Here is a 22,500-nt window from a genome sequence, read left to right as displayed (position 1 = left end):
TGATGGCCGGGTCCTGGGCTCGAGTCCGGTATTTGACCCAGGCTTGGGTGAATCCTTTTGTGATATGGATACACCTGGTGTGGCGTACATGGTGTGAGAACAAGTTGAAGACTGGAGCCGCGTTGATGACCTGAGGTCGGCGAGGGCGACGACGTGCGAGGTTGCAGGCGTGGAGAGCAGTCGCCAAGGAAGGGTGACGTGAGAGACTGAGCTGCACCTCGAAAGTGAAGGAAGGACGAAAGACATGTCCAAGGAGCCAGGTGAGTGCTCAGGATGGAGAGTGATGCATATTGGTGCGAACGCGGCAGGTGGCCGACGTTCGAGTTTTTCATTCAATCGTAAATCTTCCCGGTAGCGTACAGATCCTAGGACAACGCTAACACAAGTAAGAAGAGTGTTTTTACAGTTATTCTTGCTTGTTGTTTTCTAGATTGCTCTGGCTACGCTGGTCCCATGATTGAGCCTTCCTATCAACGACCGCGGCTACCTTTAACGACCCCCTATTGTTATCAGGGAGAGTGCGCGACTTATTTTTATTTATTTATTATAACTGATTTTTGAAACATCGTTGTAAATAGAAAGACCATAGGCGAAATCACGATGCGAACCAGTCTAGGATTCTAAAGTTCAACGTGTAGGCAAACATCACTAGTTTTATTTTATTTCAAAAAAAGTGTTAGTGTTTCACGACCAACAGTTAGCAAGTAGTGTGTATTTTACTGGTAGTGCTTCGGTACGAAGTAACGTACAGCCCAACTGGGATTAATTCATGTCCGTGAGTTGTGTTTTACACCCAGTTTCTTGCAATACATATACCAAGTAAATTCATTTATATTCCTACGGAATTGAATCAAAATTAGTGGGGTATTCATTTGGTGGTGTGAATTGGCCCAGTATCGAATTGAGTTGAAGAAGGTATTGATTTCTGAAGTTCATCTAGCCGATGAGTTTGCGCTGTTCCTGGTTTACGGTTTTGGTTTGTTGTTGATGTTCGTGGTAGGTGGGCTTAAGACCACTATTAATAAACTATCTAGAGCTTGATGAGGCAACGCTAGATTGAGTTTCAGTACATGCGCAAGGCGTTGGTGCACTGAAGCTCCAGGTAGAAAGCAATGGGTGTTGAACTTCGCACTTGAAGGAAGAATTGGAAAGTAAGCGTATTAGTGCGGGCTTAGCCATGGAATTGTCTAGGTGTGCTATGGAAACGTTACTTCTGCATTTCTCTGTAGCCGAACAGCGCAGATTTGTAACCTGTCAGACTGACATTGTCAGCTTCCAACACTCCTCCCCAGAGCTTCGATGGACAGCCTGGCAGCAGCCGTCGTTAACCCAATGGCCTCCCTCATGTCTTTAGCTCGTGTCGCTGCCAATGGCTTTGTGAGCAAATCGGCCAGCATCGAATCGCTTTCCGCGTATTGTGGCTTCAATTCTCCTTTTTGCACCGAGTCTTGTATAAACTTCAACTTCACGTCCATGTGCTTGGTCGTTGCCGAGCTCGCTTCACTCGTCACTTGAGCTATCGCCGCTTGGTTATCCATGTGCATCACCATCGGCAGATCCATCTTAAGTCCAATCTCGCCCACAAGCTCCTTCACACCAAGCAGCTCCTGAGCTTCATCCGTTCCAGCCACATACTCGGCTTCAGTGGTCGACAATGCCACAAAAGTCTGCTTCTCGCATTCCCACGAAATGGTCATCCCATTGACCTGCACGATTGCCGCACTAACCGACTTCTGATCAGTGACATCACCAACAAAGTCAGCATCCGTGTAGGATTGCGCTCGTAACGGTCACTGTGGTCCGCCATCGTCTTTCATGCGCAACTTGGCTTTCCGAGTTCCGTTCAAGTACCTCAGGACGCGCTTTGCCATCTTTCAATCGGTCATCGTTGGGTTACGCAGTGAACGGCGAACATGATATCAGGTCGCGTGCCGCGCGATCCAGAGCAAACTTCCAATGACAGACTGGAAATTAGCTACAGTCGGTAACGTCGGTAGCGTTTCTCCCGGCACCAGTGTTCGGAAAAAATTAATTTGATTTTTTTATGTATTGTGATTGTGCTTTCCAATTCCCTCGAGGTGATGGGCCCCCTTAATTTCGAAAATGGGATCAGCCGCAGTTTGCCGTAGGAAGCGGTCCAGTGAAGGCACTAGAAGAACCCAAGACACTGTTGACGTAGCACACGAGGTCCACAACGAGCTCCAGACCTCAACCACGAGCAGCCCACGCTAAAAGAGCTGTCGTTCACTATCTACGCAGTCATTCTTCAATTCGCGAGCTCGACACCAAGTGCCCCCAAGCCGAAGACCCCGATCGACTGCTTCAAGCCCAATTTGTCGCCCTTCTTGTCCTCTCTGCGCAAGCTTTTGCTGCCACCGGGATCTACACTCGACCACAATGAACGCGACATCAAAGTGGACGGCACCTCCGACGAACAAGCAGCTGACATCTACCATCTTCTCGCCTGCACCTGACGACCGATTGCGCTGTCGAATCTGCGCCAAACACCGTAGCCAAGCCAACGGCAAAGGGTACACCAACTTGGTCGACCACCTACGTCGTGCCCATTCTCAAGTGACCGTCGAAACGGCGTACAAACATATTCTGCAGTATGGTACGGCTTCGCTTGTTTTGGACATCAGTCCACACGCAAAGGGTATCCACGACTGGATCGAGTAGATCGTCATGGAGAATCGACCATTAAGTTTTTGCGAAAGCGAGCTGATTCGAAAAAACACAAACTTACCGAGGACCAATGTCAAAGCAATGAAAGAGTATATTCGGCTCCTTGTCGATGTGGTTCGCGCGGAGCTGAAAGATAAGCTAGTCGATCAAAGACTGGGCCTTGTCTTCGACGGCTGGTCTGAAAATGGATACCATTTTCTCGGCACTTTCGCAATTACGGCCCCAGATGATCCATCACTCGGTTCCTCGCGCGAGATGTATCTACTTTCGTTAAAGCCGCGCAAAACCCGCCATTTCGGGTCCAATGCTATTATCGACTTGTTCGATGAAATATTGGACGACTACGAGATTGACTTTTCCCAACTTTGTTTCTTTGTGGGGGACAATGCGAGTGTAAATGTATCGGTCGGCAAGAAGCTCAAAATCCCTCTTGTAGGGTGCGCCAGTCATCGTCTCCAACTGGCAGCTGAACGACATCTGGAGCCGTACGCAGTCCTCCTGGAAAAGGTTGCCGCTGTTGTGAAGTGTCTGCGTACGGGAAAACAGCGGGTTGTACTGCGTGACGACGATTTGTTGACGCCACTGCTTCGAAACGAGACTCGTTGGTCAAGTACTTTTGCAATGATCAAGCGATACTTGGAGCTCGCTCCGTACTTAGACGACACGGACCCAGATTTGGCGCCGCTCTTGCTAACGGCGGCGGACAAAAACCGCCTCAGATCGCTGCTGGAAGAGCTTAAAAAGTTTGAGTCAGTGAGCAAAAAGCTGCAAGAAGAGAATGGACTTACCCTTAACCATGTCCGGGTGCTGTTTGACAAACTTCGTGAGTCATTCCCCGACTCTGGCCAGCGTTATCTCACGCCAGATGCGCGCGTCGTAGCGTTCCCACACTTTGAAAGTGGTGTAGTCAAGGTTTTGAGCGGCAACGAGAAAGAACTGGAGCCGGCAGAGCGCACAGCACTGAAGCGGCTTCTGCGAGATGAGGGGTCTCTAGATGACGAGTCAAGCGACGAAGAAGAGCTTTCGTTTGCTGACGCTGAGCTAGCCGACATTGCTGTCACAATGGCAGACTCTCAGTATATGAGCATGGACTGGATACCGCCCACATCAAACGTCGTTGAGCGTTTGTTTTCTCATGCAGGGCTGGTGTACTCTGATCGACGTCAGTCAATGCATCCAGAGACATTAGAGCAGCTTTTGTTCTTGCAAAAGAACCGGTCGCTTTGGAATGAAGCAACTGTTGCAGGTATTCTTCATCAACCCCGAACACCGAAGAAGGGGCTGGGCGAATCAATGTCTCCAGACATGTAAAACAGCTCTAAATGCAGTCGAAGACGGCGACAAGAAGAGGAGTGATGTGAGCTAGACGTAGTCTGAGTGTGCAGCTCAGGGAACTAGGACTCAGTGGATATATTTGTAAAAAAAAAACATTCGTGTTGCGTTATCTCCGTTGTTATGGTACATGGTCAAATTGCAATTGTTTATGACAAAATCCGGTTTCCATTGAAAAAAATTATATTGCGCGGAGCACTGCCCGGCACAGTGGGTAGTAGTTCAGCTAGGTTATCTTCTCCAGGCTGCTCTCCTCCGATGGGTGCACGTACTGCATGAGCATTTTGAAGGCCAAACTTGTACAGTACTTCTACGATAGTCCCGTCTTGATCGAAGTGGTATCCCAGATCATCCTCACACGCAATTCGCATGCCTAGGAATTTGTTCGCAGGGCCAAGGTCTTTCAACTCTAGTGTCTTCATGTCCGCAAAGAAGCGCGAAACTCTTCTCTCGCTAGTCCCCGTGACTAAGAGGTCGTCTACGTAGGTTTCAACAACAGTGACCCCACCCTTGTCGGCCAGGAAGTAAATGCACGAGTCGGTAATACACTGTTTGTAGCCCATGTTGACTAGTGTGCAATGTAGATGTTTGTGCCAGAGCCGTCCAAACCGTACAGGCTGCGGTCGAGCGGCAGTCCAACCTCATCCGTACTTTACGCGCCCAACTCAGTTAGTTGTTCCTTCGTCACAATGAGCCCTTCCGGAACATACAGAATAATCACCACTTCCTCCTCCGTGGGAGCCTTCACGGAGGCATTGGGTACGTCTCCATGGCGGGCCTTCACTCCCCAAATGTGTGCGAGTACGAAGATTAGCTTCGCATTGACCATAGCAAGCAGTGCAGAGAAGACCAGGAAGAAGTTTACTCCCCAGACCTGATCATTTCCACAGACTACCAACCGAGCTTTGTAGCGCTCGAGCTTGCCTTCTCCAGTAAGTTTCTTCATGTATGCCCGCTTAGTATGTAGTCGCTGAGTATTGCGGTCACACCTCACCAATCGCCACGTGTTGTTCGCTCCAGTGCAGCAATTTCCTCTTGTTCAGCTACAGCCCACTGCACACTCTCGGAGGGCTTCCGTGCCTGACGATATTTCTTCGGCTCCGGAGCCGCCGTGGGGGACTTCTCCGACACAGCATCGTCCATCACTGCACTTGCCATCGCGCGCGGCTTGTCACCCGATAGTGTTGTGCTTGCCTCAGCTTCTTTATCTGCTTCGGCTTGACGGCGGGACTTGTGTCGCTGATGCTGTGGGCGGCGGGGCAGTTCGCGACTCTCTGTTTGATCGCGACTCTCCGGCATGCACGACGGATCTGTATACCCTGTGGCATTCGTTGGCGGAGGAGACTCGGTTGCCTGCAGCAACTGCATGTTCTTTACGTGACGAGTCACGATCACTTTGTGCTGGGATGGGAGGTAGATTCTGTGGCCTTTAGTCGACTCATCCTTTCCTAATATGCGCGCTTCACAAGACCGCTTCTGTATTGCACGCTTGCCAGGATCACGAAACACCATGCACTTACTGCCAAATGCAACTATGTCATTCACCAGCGGTGCACGACCGGTCAGTACCTCAATCGGAGACCTTCACCACTCATTTGCTCTTGTCGGACTACGGTTGAGTATGTACACAGCGTATTCTGCGGCGTCCCCCCAGAAACTCGCGGGCATCTCTGCTCCAAAGATCATACATCGGGCCATGTTGAGCACCGTGCGGTGCATGCGCTCTGCCTTACCATTGGCGGCTTGGTTGCCAGCTTCAGCGATCTGATGAGCAACACCATTTTTTTCCTTGCAAAAGAGATCGACAACACGATATTCTCCTCCGCCGTCTGTGCGTAATATGTGGATCCGACAGCTAAAACGCTTCTCAAACTCAACGAGAAAATCCTTGAACTTCCCCGCAGCTTGATCTTCTGTCTTCGCCAGAAAGATTTTGCAGTAATTGGAGTAATGGTCGACAAAGTTAGCCATGTAGCGATTCCCTAGGCGGTCGAGAGGCGTCATTGGACCTTTGAGGTCGCTACAGATGACGCCACCCAATTTCTCTATCAGTGCGTGGTCACCAGTGTCCTTCGTTGGCTGGCGTGCTCTAGTCTGTTTCCCTTCAGCACATGTTGAACATAGTTCACGAGTCCGATCCGCGATCTTTATGCCAGAACGCGGGTCCCTCCCAATGCGTTCCACCGTGTCAAGTGCTAGATGCCCCAGACGCACATGAAACCCCATAAGCGTGTCCTCCATCACTGGCTGCGCTATTACTGTATCATCCAAGACGGACATGACCATTTCTTCCAAGCGTCGAGTGCCAATCACTGGCGTCTCGACTTGCGCCACTAATACTCCATTACGTAATTTCACGTAAAACACAACGCTTTTGCCCTTAGTCAACGCCAACGTTCCATGGGTGCTGGGTCAACATACAGCCTTTCTCGACCAACTTCCCGAATGAAATAAGAGGCGCACAGTATGCATCTGTCAGCACGATCTCAGTGCATACACTGTCCACCATTGCTGTCAGTGTCAGTGTTCCCTTCTTGGATACACTCATTGGGTATCCATCAGGCATCACGCAGCCGTCGTCCTTGTTGCAATCCACCGTGTTCGTGAGCAGTGCCACATCGTTGACTAGATGGCGGCTAGCTCCACAGTCCAGAATCCAACTATTACTAGTGTCGGAGCGAGAGTCATTGTTCAAAGACGAATCGTGCCTCCTTCTCATTATCACCAGGATTCTCTTTCTCCTCGGAATCCTTCTTCTTCCTGTTTGGACAGTTTCTTATTAAATGTCCAACCTGGTCATAATGATAGCAGTGCCGGGTATCATGCGTCCGCTCGTTCACCGAGTTGACAACCTCCTTTCCTATGTGCTTGAGCGCCTTGTTCTCATCGGACATCATCTGCGCCCACATAGCTAGTTCATTTGCCTGTTGGAGTGGGTCCGGGCGCGTGATGTCGCACTTCGCGGCATCAGTGCATACCGTAAATCCGGGTCTGCGTACTTAACGATGTTTTCGAGTACCAATGTCGGCGATGAGTTAGTCGCAACCATCAGCGCGTTCAAGTACAAGAAGTGTTCATTCCAGGACATTTGTTGTGCGTGATGCCTTGTTGTGTAGAGATAGTCGTGCGAAACGACATATGCATCTGCTCCATCACAAACCACAGCGTCGGTTGTGTTGCCCACCACCTCATGACGTGCTGCTGGTAGAAGCGCTCTGCTTTCCCACGCAAGTGTTGGCCAAACTTATTTACCTTGAACCTCTCTGGCCAACGAAATCCGCATGCCTGCTCAGCCGTTTCGATCTGCTCGATGAAGTGCAGAGCCCACTGCTCAAATCCGCTCCCCAAGCCTTTGTACACCTGGTGCCGTCAAAATTCTTCATGTAAATCTTCCCGTCTTTTGCCGATGGTACCTTCTCATTCCGTTGTACCGGCTCAGATCGATACGCTTGGTAGTGCGGAGCAGGTGTTGGTAGTGTGGGTTGGCCTTGAGGTGGATACGGTGCATCACCAGGTCGATGCATAGCTCCAAGACCCGCGTACGCAGTCGGCGTCTGGATGCCCATGCCTCCGAAGTTAGCCGCCCCCCAACTCGTGCAGCTGCATTCGATGCATCCCGAGGTTCCACCTTGCTCGAGTGCCTGCCTATAGACACTACTTCATGTCCTCCACATCTCCGGGAGGCGTCACGGCCGGGGGATTCCGGGCACCACCCGGCGACCGTTCTAAGCTCTCAACCTTGTCTGTGAGCTTGATTACGAGCTGCGCCAGCATCCCCACATCTGGCGCGACTTTCTCTTTTTGTGGTTGGTGTCCCTTTCGTGAGTAGTCGCGGCAGCGTCTTCAGCCACCGTCACCTTCTCCTCGATGGAACCAGGCATTGGGCTCATAACCTGTTGAACTTCGTACTTGGAGGAAGAATTGAAAAGTATGTATATTAGTGAGGGCTTAGCCGTGGAATTGTCTAGGTGTGCTATGGAAACGGCTACGTTTATGCGCGTGCTTTGGCCAGATCGCCTCGGACTTCTGTTTCTATCGTGCAGCGGTGTTGCTTCGCCTCGGTATCCGTGTAAAGATGTTTGTGAGTTCGGCCATTTGGTAGCCATAGCAGCAGAGGGTTCCTTTGGAGGGTAGGGTGGCTGCCGTGGATTCCGAAAAAGCCAGGAAAGCGATTAGAGTTGCCGATAGACCGAAGTTCTCCATCGATCAAGAAAAAACCCGGGCGGAAATTTCGTCTAAAATCGGGAAATTCTCTGCGGTTGTCGCTAAATGTTTATAGTATTTAAGAAGTATGTTTACGTTTACATTAGTATCAAAAACGAGGTCCGCGGGTTTGCTTTGCTTTTCTACGCGTAAGAAGTATCTTAGTTTCTACGCTGAGGCTTATCCAAGTACCAGATAGTTATTTTCTATGGAATGAGCTTTGGTAGCTTTGTGGTTATCTAGGCGGAGGGTCCGAACCCCAGTAGCTACGTTGGCGTGAGATCTGAAGGCTGGGGGTCTCTTGCCGTGTAGCAGCAGTAACGATAACCGCACTGTTACTGTTTACAGTGTTTATGTACCGGCCCAGAGGAACTGCTTACACCATGCCGTCTGGAGGGCGCTGTGCTTGCTGGCTTAGTGGATCCGCTCGGGATGAGTTCGGTTGATCACGTGTTCAAGTTAACCCCTCTAGCCCCGCTTCCTGTATTCTACAGGATAAAAAGTTTCGTATCCTGTATTCTACAGGATAAGGATAAAGGCAAATTAGGCTCATACTTAAACCAAGTTTCGCTATACAAAATTCAAGTGAGGTTGCCAAATATAAAGTTTGACAGTGCTGTAGCTAACCTCAGCCCAATAATTCCTGGCCAGGATTTTTTCGAGATTTAGAGAGCGCGCCAATTTTCGCGCCATTTGCGATTCGGACGAGTGGAAGGCAGCGCCATGCAGAAGCGAAGAATTCGTCCAGTTACGTGGACGCAACTGTGGACCAGATTAAAGAAGCTAGGGTGGCAATTCGAGCGTCCAAAAGGCCTCGCGACCAACAATCGCTACTTTACACCTGACGGATGGAAGAAACGACCGAACGGAACACATCTTGTCGACTATTTCGACGGAGCTGACGAAGTATGGCAACCCGTGCCAGTTGAGGGTACGAATCGGCGCATACTGTGCATTTCTATTGTTGCTAACCGCTATCATAGTTCTCTATGGCATGCCACCCGCCAAACGACATGCCTCTGCGTTCGCTGAAAGCTCTACTCAGGGTGTCCCTGATACGCCGGCCAAGACACCAGTCAAGGCTCCGGCCAAGTCACCGGCCAAGTCACAGGCCAAGTCACCGGTTAAGTCGCCGACCAAAACGCCAGCCAAGTCGCCGCCGACCAAGGGCCCCTCGAAGTCGTCTGCCAAGGTGTCCTGCAAGCCGCCTGCTAAGTCACCCGCCAAAGCTCCTGCAAAACTGCAGACGCCGAAAAAGAAGCGTGCGCGTAAAGAGGTCGCGGCGTCACCTGTGCCGTCACCACGTCCACTACGTGCGTGTACGGTACGTGCAGCTGACGTAGACATATCTGTTGGTGATGACCGTTTAAGCTCCGGTGACGAGGCCGACTTTCAAGTCGATGATGGCGATGAGTCTGATGTTGAAGGTACTAGTGAAAGCTCGGCGGGTGAAGATGAAGAATTTACGAGCGATGAAGAAGATGCAGTCGACCTCTCCGCTGGAACTCCATTCGATCAGATGAGCAAGGACCAGCTGAGCGAACAGGCGAAGACGGGCTGGACTACCTATTTCGAAGATTCATGTGAGTGCTTTCCTGTATTATACAGGATAACGAGGACCCGCTTACTTCTCTTATCCTGTACTAGCCACTAATGCTTGTATATCATTGAATTGGTAGGTGCGTCTCTTCAACTGCCCTCAGCAGAGCTTATTCGCTGCTCAGCGACACCTACGGAGTTGGCTACAGCACTGGGAAGTAGCTTGGAAGGACTATTTTTCCTGTTCCTGCCGAAGTCAATGTGGGTATCTGTCGCTACTGAATCCAATCGCTACCAGCTTCAGTATCGCACGCAGGCAGCAGACGAAATTATGGCACGACAGCGGCGAATCAAGCTGAGGCGACCTGAGTATAAGATGAAAACAGTACACCAAGTCCAGACTGAACAACGATCATTCAAGCCAATTCAAGCCCATGAGCTGGTACATTTCATCGGTTTACTGTGTGCCCGGACCCTTTGCCCGCACCGTGAGAAGCTGTCAAAGCATTGGGCGGTGGATGCACAAGGCGCGATTCCTAAAGGCACATTTGGGCGCTACATGGCAAGAAAACGATTCTAAGAGATTGTACGATTCTTGCATTTTAGTGACAACAGTCACGCTGACGCTGTCAAGTTCAAAACGTGGAAGATCAAGCCTGTCGCCGACACGATCAACGCAACGTTCAAGTTGGGGATGACGGTGGGACAGCGAATCGCCTTCGACGAAGGAATGATACCGATGAGGAGCAAGTACAACCCCATGCGGCAGTATCTTCGAGGTAAACCCCACCCATGGGGTACCAAGTGCTTCTTGACGTGCGATGCAGACAGCGGGTACTGCTAGAGGTAGAGAATCTCTCATTCTGCCGAAATTTGTATTATACAGGATAAAGAGTAATTATGCTTGTTTCTTATCCTGTATAGGGCCGAGATATACCAAGGGAAGCTCAACAGCGACAGTGCGGACATGAACCAAGGCCCCAACGCTGTGATCCGTAACGTTGAAGAGGTGCTTGAAGGTCTACCAAGAAAGCGTCTGATTATCTCCGACCGTTTCTACTCAAGTGTGCTGCTTTCGTCTATCCTTCTACAGCGTGGACTCTACCATGTCGGCACCATTCAGACCAACCGTCGCGGCTATTGCCAAGAGATCCCGTACAAGCAAGCTAGACGACCAAGGGCAATGGCGAGGGGAGTGTACCGCATTGCCCAGTCAAAGGCTGAGCCGAAGCTGATCGCAGTGTCTTGGATGGACAACCGCCCTGTACACTTCATTGCGACAGGGTGTAGTACACGACCGACAACCCTTTCAAGACGTGCTGGTGCTGAAGTAGTTGACGTGCCAGCTCCTCAGCTCGTGAAAGACTATCAAGATGGCATGGGTGGAGCAGATATTCACGACCAACTGCGCTTGCAAAGATACTCAATTCAGGTATTATTCCTCATCTTCTTATCCTGTACTACACCTGAAGATGTAACGAATGACTGTATCTTATCCTGTATGCTACAGGGAGCGATGAAAATGAAGAAATATTACCACACGATCTTCCTTGGGTTAGTTGACATGGCGCTCATCAACGCATACATCATCTATCGACGTGTTCAAGGCCAAATTGCACCTGGTAAAGCACCTCCGACGCACGCTGAGATTCAACGGCTGATGCAGACGGCACTGCTCAACATTGGACCAACGGACTTTGCAGGAGACTTGTCAGTAGAAGCACTAGCAGACACCCCGGTTTCCCGCTCGTCAGCCCCACGGTATATGCTACCTGCACAACACACAACCAAGCAGGTGAACGCATTTCGTACAACGCGTGGGAAGAGCGGAAAGGTCTCACAGAAGCGTCGGCAGTACGGCTGCAAGGTGTGTTCTTTGTTGCGTCCGGGAAAGAACCCATGGGAAACCACGTTTTACTGTGTGGAGTGCTCGGAAGTGAGGACGCGGGGCGTAGATGGTGCCAATGGCAGAGGGAAGGTGTATCTCTGCCAAAAAGTGCGGCAGCATGATCACAGTGGACCGACAAACTCGGCAACCTGTAGCCAGATATGGCACGATCTCTGGCGGGGCGGTGCGAGTATTCCTGCTGATCTCAAGGCTATTAGGTTGCGTGCTCCTTCGAGAGCAGTAGCGCAATGCTCAGCTGATGAGGAGGGAGGAGATAGCTGTTGTGATGACGGTGCCAGTGTCGCATCGAGCAGTGCACGTAGCGGAACGAGTTCTGTGAGTAGAGGAAGCTCTGAGGAGGCTGTTGGCGAAGTAGTTGAGACAGCAATGATCTAATCAATTCAATGGACATTCAAATTTGGAATGAATGCGAAGTACTAGTGAGTGATGGTTTTTGTCGATTTTTAGAAAAATTTTGACTAGTCGTTTTGTCAGATACAGGATACTGCTCCATATGTTTGAACCTCCAATTTTGCTCTTAACCTGTACTGCACAGAGTAGATAACAGGCAGGGATTGTGAGCTTGAAAAAACTCCGCAAATAATAAACCCAAGTCAAATTCTTACCCTGTATAATACAGGTTAATTTCCGCCCAAAAATGCGGGGCTAGAGGGGTTAAGAGTAAAAGTCGCCGCTGAGGTTGTTCGCGCTCTTGAGGAGGGCCTGATAGTTGATGATTTGAGAAAATATTTTTTTACCGTTGGAGATTTGGTGGCAATGCCCAACCAGTATCTGGAGTATTCTGGGGTATTGCGGCTTAGATTTGTTTTACCAGACTGACAGTAAACAGCTAGTCTAAACCACGCTTTTCGCACGCTGCGCAACTATGCACTACCAATCCTCGAAAAATCCTAAAAGGAATTTAACTTTATCATCGTTTGTTTGATATACCTTTTCTTCAGCGTTTATAAGAAAAATACTCGAAGAAAGTACTTGTTTTTATGTATTTTACAGGTGTACGCTGGGATGGCCGAAACATAGCTTTTAAATTTGGTTGCAACAAAGTCGTGCTTTGCCCGATGAAGCTCTGAAATTTAGCAAACCTACGGAGGATACCTGACGACGCATCTCCTGCGCCTGCTTCGCAGCCGCAGCATCTGCTAGTTGCTTTTATCACCCTTTCCTAGCCACTGACGCAGCGGCAGTCAAGTTGAATGTATCATAGTGAAGAGGCTGTTACATGCACCGATGCGGGAGTAGAGTAGGTTTTATATTTATATTTCTATCAATGAAGCTTATGAGCCTGTCACCTTCTTGCAACCTTGCGTAATATTATTAGTACTCGGTCCGGACGACACAGGTAACATTCAGCTAATTTATCAGTTTCACATCAACATCAAAGATCAGAGGTTTATATTACTTATAGTATTTATGCCTATATTTCTAATCGGCATCGCTTTAGACAGGACTTTAATAGCTGACAGAATAATACCTCGAATCGGATCCCTTCTTAACTCTGAAATCTAAAAGAAATAAATTTCAGAGAACAGAAACTCTTCAAAAGATAAAACGAATGAAGTGCACGGCCTTAAAGTTAATCGGCTGCTACCAGTCTGCTATCAGGTGTGACATGGGCACGGTCAAACACGCGAGCTAAGTCCTCCAAGTTATCAAACAACTGCATCATCGGTGTCAGCATGTCTACCGAGTACTGCATACTGGACACACGACCCTTTTCCGCATCCCAGATAAAGCTGACAACTCCATGCATCACCATGCGCTGACCCAGCAATCTAGCCCCTAGTCGTGTCCACTGCCCGTTTTCGAACAAGTGAGGGAATCCATGGCGCAATGCCTTTTCACTCATGGTCGTAGCACTCCTAACCGTGGCAATGAGATTATCATCAGGTCCGACATCAAGGCGCACAAGCTCGATTTCCATATCTTCATGGTACATCGACAGTTGCCTCCAGTCCTCTAGTAAACTCGGCACGCCAAAACCAGTATCCCCTGCCACATTCTCACACATTGTTGCGATGAAGAAATCCCGCTGCACGAATGTCTCACGTCGCTGAAGAGATACATTCTGGGATCCCACGTTGGAAGGATGCAGTGTGGCCATAGGCCCCTTGTACCCGTTCTTAAAAAGACGGAAGTACTCGGCCGCGACGCTCCAGACTGTCATGTTGGTCGACACGCCGGCCGAAATGACCTCCTTCTGGAGTTTAAGGTGCTGGATTTCGTCTCGAAGCTGGCGAATTCCAATTTCAAGGTCCAGTACTTTCTTCTGCTGCTTCATCTTGTGCTTGGCCTGGTGCATCCGGTTGCGTTGACGACAAAGCTCAATCTCAGCAGCAACACGCTTCATCTCGGCCTCGTTCATCGGGAAATGTCTCGTGTCGTCGACCTGGTGCATGGAGCTGCTGCCACTAGCCGCGACGGCGAAGAGGTCCAGTGACTGTGGCTTGGTGCGTTGCACGACCTGACGGACGATGCCTTCACTTAGCCGCTGGCGGTTTGGCGGGAAGAGAATGTTGCCATCCATTGACATGCAGGGGGTTGTTGTTCTCGGTGGCGAATTCTAAAGTGAGACCATAAGTCACTCCTATGCTAGAGTGATACATACGTATGTAGAGCGATGCAATCATGATTTAGTTATCGATCTGTCTTTCCCCCTCAAGCCAGTGAATTCCACTGTGGAAGACAAGAACATTCAAGGCCCTCCAGCTGTTCCATTGGCCAATCTGACTGCTATTATACCTTCGGTAAGATCCTTAGGATCGAGCATCAACTTAGATTACGTGCTGTGCTATCCATGGCTGGTCCCCAGGCGTTCTCGCTCGTCATCTTGTATGGCAAGTGGTAAAGGATGGTGTCGGGTACTGTAGACGTCATTCTTGAATGAATTGTGGGCTGGCGAGACTCTTCGATTAGCTTAGTCTTTTTCACTAAGACCCTGGATGGCAGATAGGCCTGCTGACCAAGAACCAATCGCACTGTCTGACAGTGCGATGTCTGTCTAAGCCGCTGGTACTGTATACCCCTAGGATAAAACTGTGAATACCAGCACTGTACGTGGTTGCATTCGTTAGCCTGAGTCCACTCACACTGCTAATCTCGATAACAATTGACTTAGTTCCATCCGTTAAACTAAGCATTCACCGCTAACAGCTTATAGGAGGCACACCGAGCAGACATTTAGCCCAAGTCTTGGCAGGGACGCAGTAAAACGGCAATTCGTTTTCGTTACAGTTTGTACAGAATTCTGTTCATCATGTAATCGTCAGGGACGAAAGCACGTTGCGATCAGCATTTGCGAAAGCTTCAACTTATCCAGTATGCGCCTTGATATTAGCACGTTGTCTCTGTTGGCGCGCACAACTGATTGTTGCAAACCACGTCGCGTCATCACTTTGTGTTTAGTTTTGACTGCACGAAATGTAGCGGCAGCAGCCTTTTAAAGAGAAGCTCTAGCCATCGCTGTTTAGAATTATGGCACTCCTGTCGATGATCACTTAATTACGTAGAGCACATGGCAACTGTAGCAAGTTTTTTTTTCGTAAATCCTTCGACAACCCGTCGAGTCGACATCATGCTAATCGATCCGTGAGACGCTGCCTTCGAGCTCCAAAAATGCACCTGTAATACAGTAGCGCAATATGTGTGTTACGTACTGGAGCTCCCATATTCGAAATGCTACTGGATCGACCGTTGTTGGGGCAGTTTATTTTTAGTCATGAATAGGTAAATCATGGTAGAGTCGACTGTATGTAATGAGTATCCTTCACATATTTACAGTGTAGGCTTACAATGCATGTACAAAATCCACCAGCGTCGCTTGTGCGCTGGTTTGATTGCAAGCAAGTTGATGTCAGTACTCGCAATTCGACCACAACTGCCAACACTGTACAACAAGTTCTGTGGCCCATCACTGCAATCGCTTCACGCGAAATGGCGGCATAGGTGTCATCAACCTGCGCGAAAGGAACGCGATCGAGTCTGCTTTATATAGGATTTGCAGAAAAAATCGCAATACTGAGGTAGAACATATTTTAAAGTGACTCCAGGACCATGACTGTTCTGGGTAACGTCTCCAAAAGTAGCCCACGTTCGACTTGGACGAAACAGGAAGCTGTCGCTCATGGTGGCCTCGATGATGGGAGCGTCGCCGATGATAAAGTGCAGTAGTATGGACTGCGCTCTGTATCACAATGATCTGAGTGAGCAAAATGCAAACGTTGGATGAGTCCAAAGAGCCAGTTAGAAATGGATAACACGTGGGGTGAGCGATCATGGATTTGACGTGATCGAATTACAGATTTGCGCGGTTTGGGTTGGACTATATTGACGCCCTCTCATTGGCCATTTCTGATAGTCCGACCAAATTTTGTACTTTGGGTTGGGGGCGACTTACATAATTTTTCCATTGTGTGTAGGAGGGTTCTTTAGAAGACCATTCCAAACAAAAGACCGTTAAAAAAACTATGCCGTGCTGTCCAGCCTTTTACGGCCTTGACGAGACAGCTACCAGTTCTTCGCCGATACCGCAGCCTACCATGCCATCATACCCGCATTCAATCATGACTCCATTAGCCATGGACATCCATTCAGACACAAGTGACGGTAGTGTAGAGCAAACGCAATTGGTCCCCTTGTCTTTCAACTCCAGAAACCTCTCCGGTCAAAAACGTCCGCTGCATGATGCGTCTACATCGACAGTGACTCGTGTCAACACACAACACAGAGACACCTCCCCGGGCTGCTCACATACAAAGAGCGGCCTAAACAAGACCGAGCTCCGCCGAGAACGCAATCGAATACACCAGGCCGCCTGGCAGGCGCGGTACAAGATGAAGCAGCACAAGCTTGTGACTGATCTCGAAAAACGTATCGAATATTTGATAACAGAAATCCAGGAGCTTAAACTGCAGCGCCGACTAATTCACTGTGGGATCCCGATCAACAGGAATCTTTGGGGCACGGCGACTGAGTTCTTTCGGCTTTTTCGGTCCAGCGTACGACCACCCTTACCGACTGGGGACTCGACAGGAACGCAGAGCGAATACATCATGCAGCAGAACTTTCTACGAGCGACGATGGCGGCGGATGTTACAGATGGTAGAGTCTGTGGGGTGGACGCGCTGCTGCAGACTTGGGCGCTGCAGTCTCTGTGCTACGAGAGGATTGATCTGCAGCCAGTTCGCTTGGAAAATGGTCCACGTGATTCTCTGGTGGCCATAACCAAAGGTTATTTGGTGATCAATGAAAACACCCTGTGCTATGCATTTCCACACCTTGTGAGCGACAGTCGATGGTCAACCATTGCCGCAAGAATGCTCGGTCAGCAACTCACCCTTCGCGGTTCCGTGCACTTTGAATGGGATAGCGTCAACAGTCGAGTGACCAGTATCGTGTGCAAGGCCGACATACTGACACCGCTGCTTCATCTTTTCGGGAACTTGGACGAGGTTTCTTGCGTATTTGAGAATGCTCGATTGACTCCAGACGGTAGACTGGTTGTAAGTGAATCTATTCGAGTGTCTTAATCATTGTTGTACTGTACAAGTATCAAACGTATGAATTGCTCGTGAAGATTATACTGCCCTAGCGATTCAATAATAGTGTGCATGACGAAGCAGGTTCAACTACGCGGTTTGCAGTCCAATAGTTCTACAATTTCCGCGTGTATTGTGGTCTTTTTCTTTGCCCATATTTTGGAGGTAGCTGCACTGAGACAAACAGAACACAATGTCAGGTCCAGGGACTATTCCTACACCCATGAACAGCTCGATAGTCTTGGTATTATCAGGTTTCAAAGAGGAATAGCTCATACGCTTCGATTTAAAATGCGAAAGGCAGGGCTGGACGAGATCTGCGATGAAGAAAGCTGCATGCCGGACTTTCCGACGTAGACTATTCTGAACGCTGGTATGAAAGGGTGACGAGATGTTTGTGATCAACGTCAAAATCTAGAGTTGTTGTCTTTGTGTAACCGGTTAGTTGTGATCAATTTCAGAGTGGCCATCAGTACGTGTAGTTGATGAAACACCAAGTATTCGGCCAAAGACGGCATCGTATTTCGGAAGATGCCATGCCAACCCAACACAACGATGACGATACCTTATCGACGGGGTACATCGACAAACGCAAAAGCAATTGATTCTTGATACATGCAGCCGCGAGCTTTATTGGCTGTGACGAGCATTAACGCGTTCGTTTACGGTGCGGTTAAAATTGATGAACACCTTTAATAGTCAAATCCATGGCTTGTATCTGTAGATAATTGAACAGCTCACCTCTGGCGCGCGATGTTTCAAAATGAAGTAGTCTGTCATTTCAAAACTTTCGCTTCCACTCCAAATTAAGACTGTGTGAAGTCGCAATGGCCTACAGCATTCTGTAACCCCACCACCACCACCAATATAAATCAAATGGTGTTACAGTGTAATTGGTGACGTTGTAGAGCGGGCAAGATCACCTAACAACACCATTGTTGATGTTTGCGCAGTGTCTCTTAATCCAACACTCCCGGTGGCCTGTTTGGTTGACCAGAAATGCTCAAATATCGCTTCAAGCCGTACCAATCAGATTTCTTTTACTGCAATTGGCCTCAAAAGAGTTTCAAAGCAGAAAAGGGAAGTCAAACGTGAGTGCACGGTGACCAATCAGATCCCAAGACTAGCTTTGATGACTGTGATGGCTTTGATGAAGGCTTCAAAGTGCAATGGTGGAGCTTCCTATCAGTGATCACACTTCAAAGAACCGTCAAGTTGACGATCAACGACGTAAGGATCAGCCCAAATGGTCCACTGCATTGAACGAGATCCGGGAAAATCGACGTAGATCAGATCAAGACATATAACAAACATCAGTTAATAAACGTAGCATCGTAGTCTAGTGAGAGCACTACTCCTTACAGCTATGGTAGCAGCACCTTCGACACACGCACGCTGAATGTCCTTCTCCATGTTGTGCTAGCACGCGAACCTGGTCGAAGCAGGGCTTGGATTGTTCTGCGATGACGATTTTGCGTTGTGTGACGACATCGGGCTCTATGGTACCGGTGTTGAGTTTTGTGTTTAACGGCTCCAAAAGACACACACCACTTCTTTTAATTACTGTACGATCACAAGATTGTCACACAAATTCTTGCTACATATAAATAATTATCCTGTCGTCTCCTATTATTAATAATATTTTTTTCTTCGGCAACAGATGAATCACCTAGTGTTATGTTCTTATCCTTCCTCAGACTGATGAAGTGGCAAGAGAGACAAGTCACGCTTTTATCTCTATCTGATAAAGTTGTAGCCTTTTCAATCTTACCAGGTTAAGCTGACGATGCCCGAAATGCTATCTTGTATACCGTACCTCACAAAATAAATGCTTTGGCACATTTCCAAACTGCTGTCGTCTTAACGTTAAAACACCCGAATATTTCGTGAAACTGCTCTTTGTGTGTTAAGATTTGGTAGCAAAAAAAAAAAACTCGCATTGGTCAAAAATCAACCAGAAAGATAGAAATCGCTTCTTTATCAAACTTAAGAGATCGGTTTGCATATAGATAACAATTCGGATTTGTGCTTGAGCACGGTTTATCTGTGTTCGAGCTTCTTGTACTCTCAGCCACCGCTCGTTCGACTTGCTCTGGGGCAAAACCTTCTCCATGAAGACGAGAGGGTTACTTGGCAAATGCTTAGGCGGTTGTAAGTTGTCTCTCTTTTATCTTAGCCTAAATAAAATGTTGTTTCAAAGATGTGAAATCTGCTTTTTTGTGTTAAAAAATCTTCCAAACAGAAAAAACGCGAAAAACGCCGAACTGCTGTTTTACTGTGGTAAGCATGGTAGCTTCCCGTGAAGAACAAGTCAAGGCAAGCACGATCACGTCAAATCCTTGTCTGTGATCCAGAATCGAGTGATCGCCATGCGAGGAGTGACAGAGCATTTAGTATCTCCCCCTCCCCTCACGCACAGTTTCGCCTCACCTTCTGTTCGGACCACTCTCTCTCCTCGAAATTCCACGACAACGTCATTCAATCTCAGCGCTTCAAACCTTCCACTCTCCAAAGGAGAAATCGACGCACACACCGACACTGATCAAGCTTTTCCTGGCCACCCCTCCCTCGAAGCTCTTCTCATGGTGAGATCAAAGTTACTCGACGGCGGCAATGTGGCAGCACCGATGGCTTATGTTGAGAATCCATCACAAGCAACCAGACTCGCTGGCCACAAGCGTCTCCCGTCGCTTGCATGGTGTGTTGGGTCGGCCGCTGTAACTGAGGAGGATCGAGCACAAGCTGCAGCGCAAGTGGAGGAAACCTCCGCAAGGTCACAAGACGCGATTGATATTGAGCTGCGACGAGAACGCAATCGGGCTCATCAAGCTCGTTACAAGATGAAACAGCTCAACAAAATGGCAAGTCTCGAGGACAGCGTTCAGGTCCTGAAGAAAGAGATTCAGGATCTCAATATTCAGCGCCAAGTCATCTCCTTCCGCGCATCTGCTAGCCACACCAGGTGGGGGGTCACAGCAGAGTATTTCCGCCTCTTTCGGAACGGCCTAAAAGCTTCTCTCGAAATGGAGAGGCCTTCAACGTCGGAGATTGTCGTTCCTGTTGTATCTCAAGTACAGCGTGACTTCCTGCAAACTGCGATGGCACCAGACGTAGTCGGCGTCATTGATTACGGTGTGGAAGCTCTACTTCACAACTGGAAGCTAATTACGCTATGTACACCAGATATTGACATCCAACTGGTGCGTTTAGAAGATGGCCCCGGCGACTCGATCGTTGCTATCACAAAAGGCTCGTATACAATCACTGAGGATACCCTACGCTTCGCATTTCCACACCTGGTCAACGGTAATGAAGTCGATGCGTGGCTAGCGTCCAGGTTGTTTGGTCAAAGACTCGTCACTACTGGATGTACAAAAATTCTTTGGGACGAAGAAGCTGGACGCGTGGCCAGCATCCAATATACTGCGGATATTCTCATGCCGATGCTCCAGTTGCTAGGGAATCTCGAGGACGTGTCCCGCGTGTTTTCTTCTAGTGCACGATTGAATACTGAGAGCAGATTCGTGCTGTCGTGATAGTGTCTTTGATAAGCTCGCGCTGTTGGGTTTTTTCTTTTACTGCGCGTCAAGAACCAGTTGTCCTTTAAAGAATGTTCATTTACTTCGAAGTATACTTACTATTTTTGATTTGTCACCAGTTTGCCGAAAATCGAGTCAATTAATAGTACGGGCTTTGTGATGAAGAAAGTTTGCTGGTTGGTTTCAACAACAATGATTGCGCAGAATAGAATTCAGAGAGCGATGGCAAGTAACTTCACCATATTCGACTGCTTTGTCGATGTTAGCAATGTTAATATCGACAAGACATCAAGGATCCCAAAACCGATGAAAACAATATAGTTATTCTCCAAAAGGTACATGAAGCAAAATAACTTGCTCAATTCTATCTAGAAATACAACAGCACATAAGTCAGTTTCTGACAAGCCTTTACTAATTCATAGGACGCGACATTCATACACTCGTCAATCCTTTCAATCCATTGGCACCCGGCACTGTAGTACATTTACAAACTATTTACTGTTTATTGCACCTACCGCAATTAATGTTAGTCTGTATGCACCATCCTGTAAAAATTGTCTCATGCGATCGTAGCAAGACTAGGAGTACATAGTAACATATCAGCGGGTCTCGTGGCGCAGGCGAGATAGTAACAGTGCGCGAGTTCAAAACTCATACAAAAATTATGTTTATGGGATACGTATTTGTTAAAGTAATTGTGAAACATTAAAAAAAAAATAAAACGCTACAAAATTGTATCGATGATAGTAAGAGTGATTACCAGTACCACGATTGCACGCGGATGGCAACACCTTTGGATATAACTGGTATCCGATTTTTTTTAATCGACAACTGCTAAATAACTGCGCGTGCTGTCCTGTTTTATGAAAACGAATCCAAGTCGTACAGTGTATTCCACTAACCAAGGTCGTCATTATTTTGAGCTGTTTATTAAAAAAAAAAAAATGCTAAGTTCCGTGTACAAATAGACTTGTACTCTACCTAGATTCTAAGTTGAGTTTTTTTTAGAAGTTTTAGCTGGCTAGAGAGCTAATCAATGTAATTCCTGCGGTCGGGGGCTTATTCGCGAATGTCGCCTGAGTTTTACTCCACGTATTATGCCTAACCGAACACAAATTAGCCAGTGACTGGTGATCTTTGCGTAGTCACACGGGACTTGCTCAGGTGGCATTTTGGATAATCTCTGGCCGTAGAAAAGTGCAGCTTGGAGAGAACGCCGCGTGTCGAAAGGCATAAACTGGTTGGCTTTTAGCTTAGCAATTCTTTTGTTCGTCGCATGCATGTACGACACATTGCTTCTTTGCAAAGAATCGCCTCTACCTGTAGTTGTTTTAGTGTCTGTATTTTATCATACTCTTAAAAAAAAGCTCTAGGCTCTGAGAACAGCCACGGCAAGCAAATCTGATGAACAAGGTTCAGTGCACGCGTGTACCTGACCTCCAGATCATTCACCTCTGAAACTAACAACAACGTAGTATGATGTACATGCCCAGCAGCAAGATCCGTACCTGCATTTTCCACTCATACAGATCCAGCTGTTTCTCTTGCAAATTCAAGTGTTGGTGCGGATACGACGTGGTTTATGTTACACAAGTACAGTACTGCACCCCGTTTTCGCGCTCTCGGACCTTTAATAAACTTCCAGATATAATGATCCTTCAGCGAAATATCTTCGGGTTTCTCAGCTGAAACCTGCAAATCCTAGATGGTTCATCCTCCCTGAAAACGAGGTGCATTACTGTATAATACTTAGTACTT

At 48.2% G+C, this 22,500-nt stretch overlaps 4 protein-coding genes across 4 annotated transcripts; 2 read left to right on the top strand and 2 right to left on the bottom strand.

Annotated features, from left to right (window-relative positions):
• Positions 1-726: 726 nt before the first annotated feature.
• On the bottom strand, positions 727-2,944 carry PPTG_23198 (hypothetical protein). The gene is made up of 2 exons (XM_008909008.1): positions 2,747-2,944; positions 727-2,666 (listed from the first exon to the last, which is right to left on the bottom strand). The coding sequence occupies exon 2, from the start codon at positions 1,695-1,697 to the stop codon at positions 1,269-1,271; it is 429 nt and encodes a 142-aa protein (XP_008907256.1). The 5' UTR covers positions 1,698-2,666; positions 2,747-2,944; the 3' UTR covers positions 727-1,268.
• Positions 2,945-13,051: 10,107 nt separating this feature from the next.
• On the bottom strand, positions 13,052-14,334 carry PPTG_13382 (hypothetical protein). Its single transcript, XM_008909007.1, has one exon. The coding sequence runs from the start codon at positions 14,196-14,198 to the stop codon at positions 13,242-13,244; it is 957 nt and encodes a 318-aa protein (XP_008907255.1). The 5' UTR covers positions 14,199-14,334; the 3' UTR covers positions 13,052-13,241.
• Positions 14,335-16,075: 1,741 nt separating this feature from the next.
• Positions 16,076-17,287, top strand: PPTG_13381 (hypothetical protein). The gene has a single exon (XM_008909006.1). It carries the CDS (start codon positions 16,132-16,134, stop codon positions 17,191-17,193), a length of 1,062 nt encoding a protein of 353 aa, XP_008907254.1. The 5' UTR covers positions 16,076-16,131; the 3' UTR covers positions 17,194-17,287.
• A 2,194-nt stretch (positions 17,288-19,481) lies between these two features.
• PPTG_13380 (hypothetical protein) lies at positions 19,482-20,855 on the top strand. Its single transcript, XM_008909005.1, has one exon. The coding sequence runs from the start codon at positions 19,572-19,574 to the stop codon at positions 20,736-20,738; it is 1,167 nt and encodes a 388-aa protein (XP_008907253.1). The 5' UTR covers positions 19,482-19,571; the 3' UTR covers positions 20,739-20,855.
• Positions 20,856-22,500: the final 1,645 nt, after the last annotated feature.

The sequence above is a fragment of the Phytophthora parasitica genome (assembly GCF_000247585.1).
Source record: "Phytophthora parasitica INRA-310 unplaced genomic scaffold supercont2.32, whole genome shotgun sequence".
NCBI classification, from domain to species: Eukaryota; Oomycota; class Peronosporomycetes; order Peronosporales; family Peronosporaceae; genus Phytophthora; species Phytophthora nicotianae.
Note: the sequence above shows the minus strand (reverse complement) of the source record. Positions and strands in the feature narration are given on the sequence as shown.

What these genes read in the sequence shown, in the direction of transcription:
- PPTG_23198 (XM_008909008.1), bottom strand. Translation starts at nt 1,697, where the DNA reads ATGACCATTTCGTGGGAATGCGAGAAGCAGACTTTTGTGGCATTGTCG.
- PPTG_13382 (XM_008909007.1), bottom strand. Translation starts at nt 14,198, where the DNA reads ATGTCAATGGATGGCAACATTCTCTTCCCGCCAAACCGCCAGCGGCTA.
- PPTG_13381 (XM_008909006.1), top strand. Translation starts at nt 16,132, where the DNA reads ATGCCGTGCTGTCCAGCCTTTTACGGCCTTGACGAGACAGCTACCAGT.
- PPTG_13380 (XM_008909005.1), top strand. Translation starts at nt 19,572, where the DNA reads ATGCGAGGAGTGACAGAGCATTTAGTATCTCCCCCTCCCCTCACGCAC.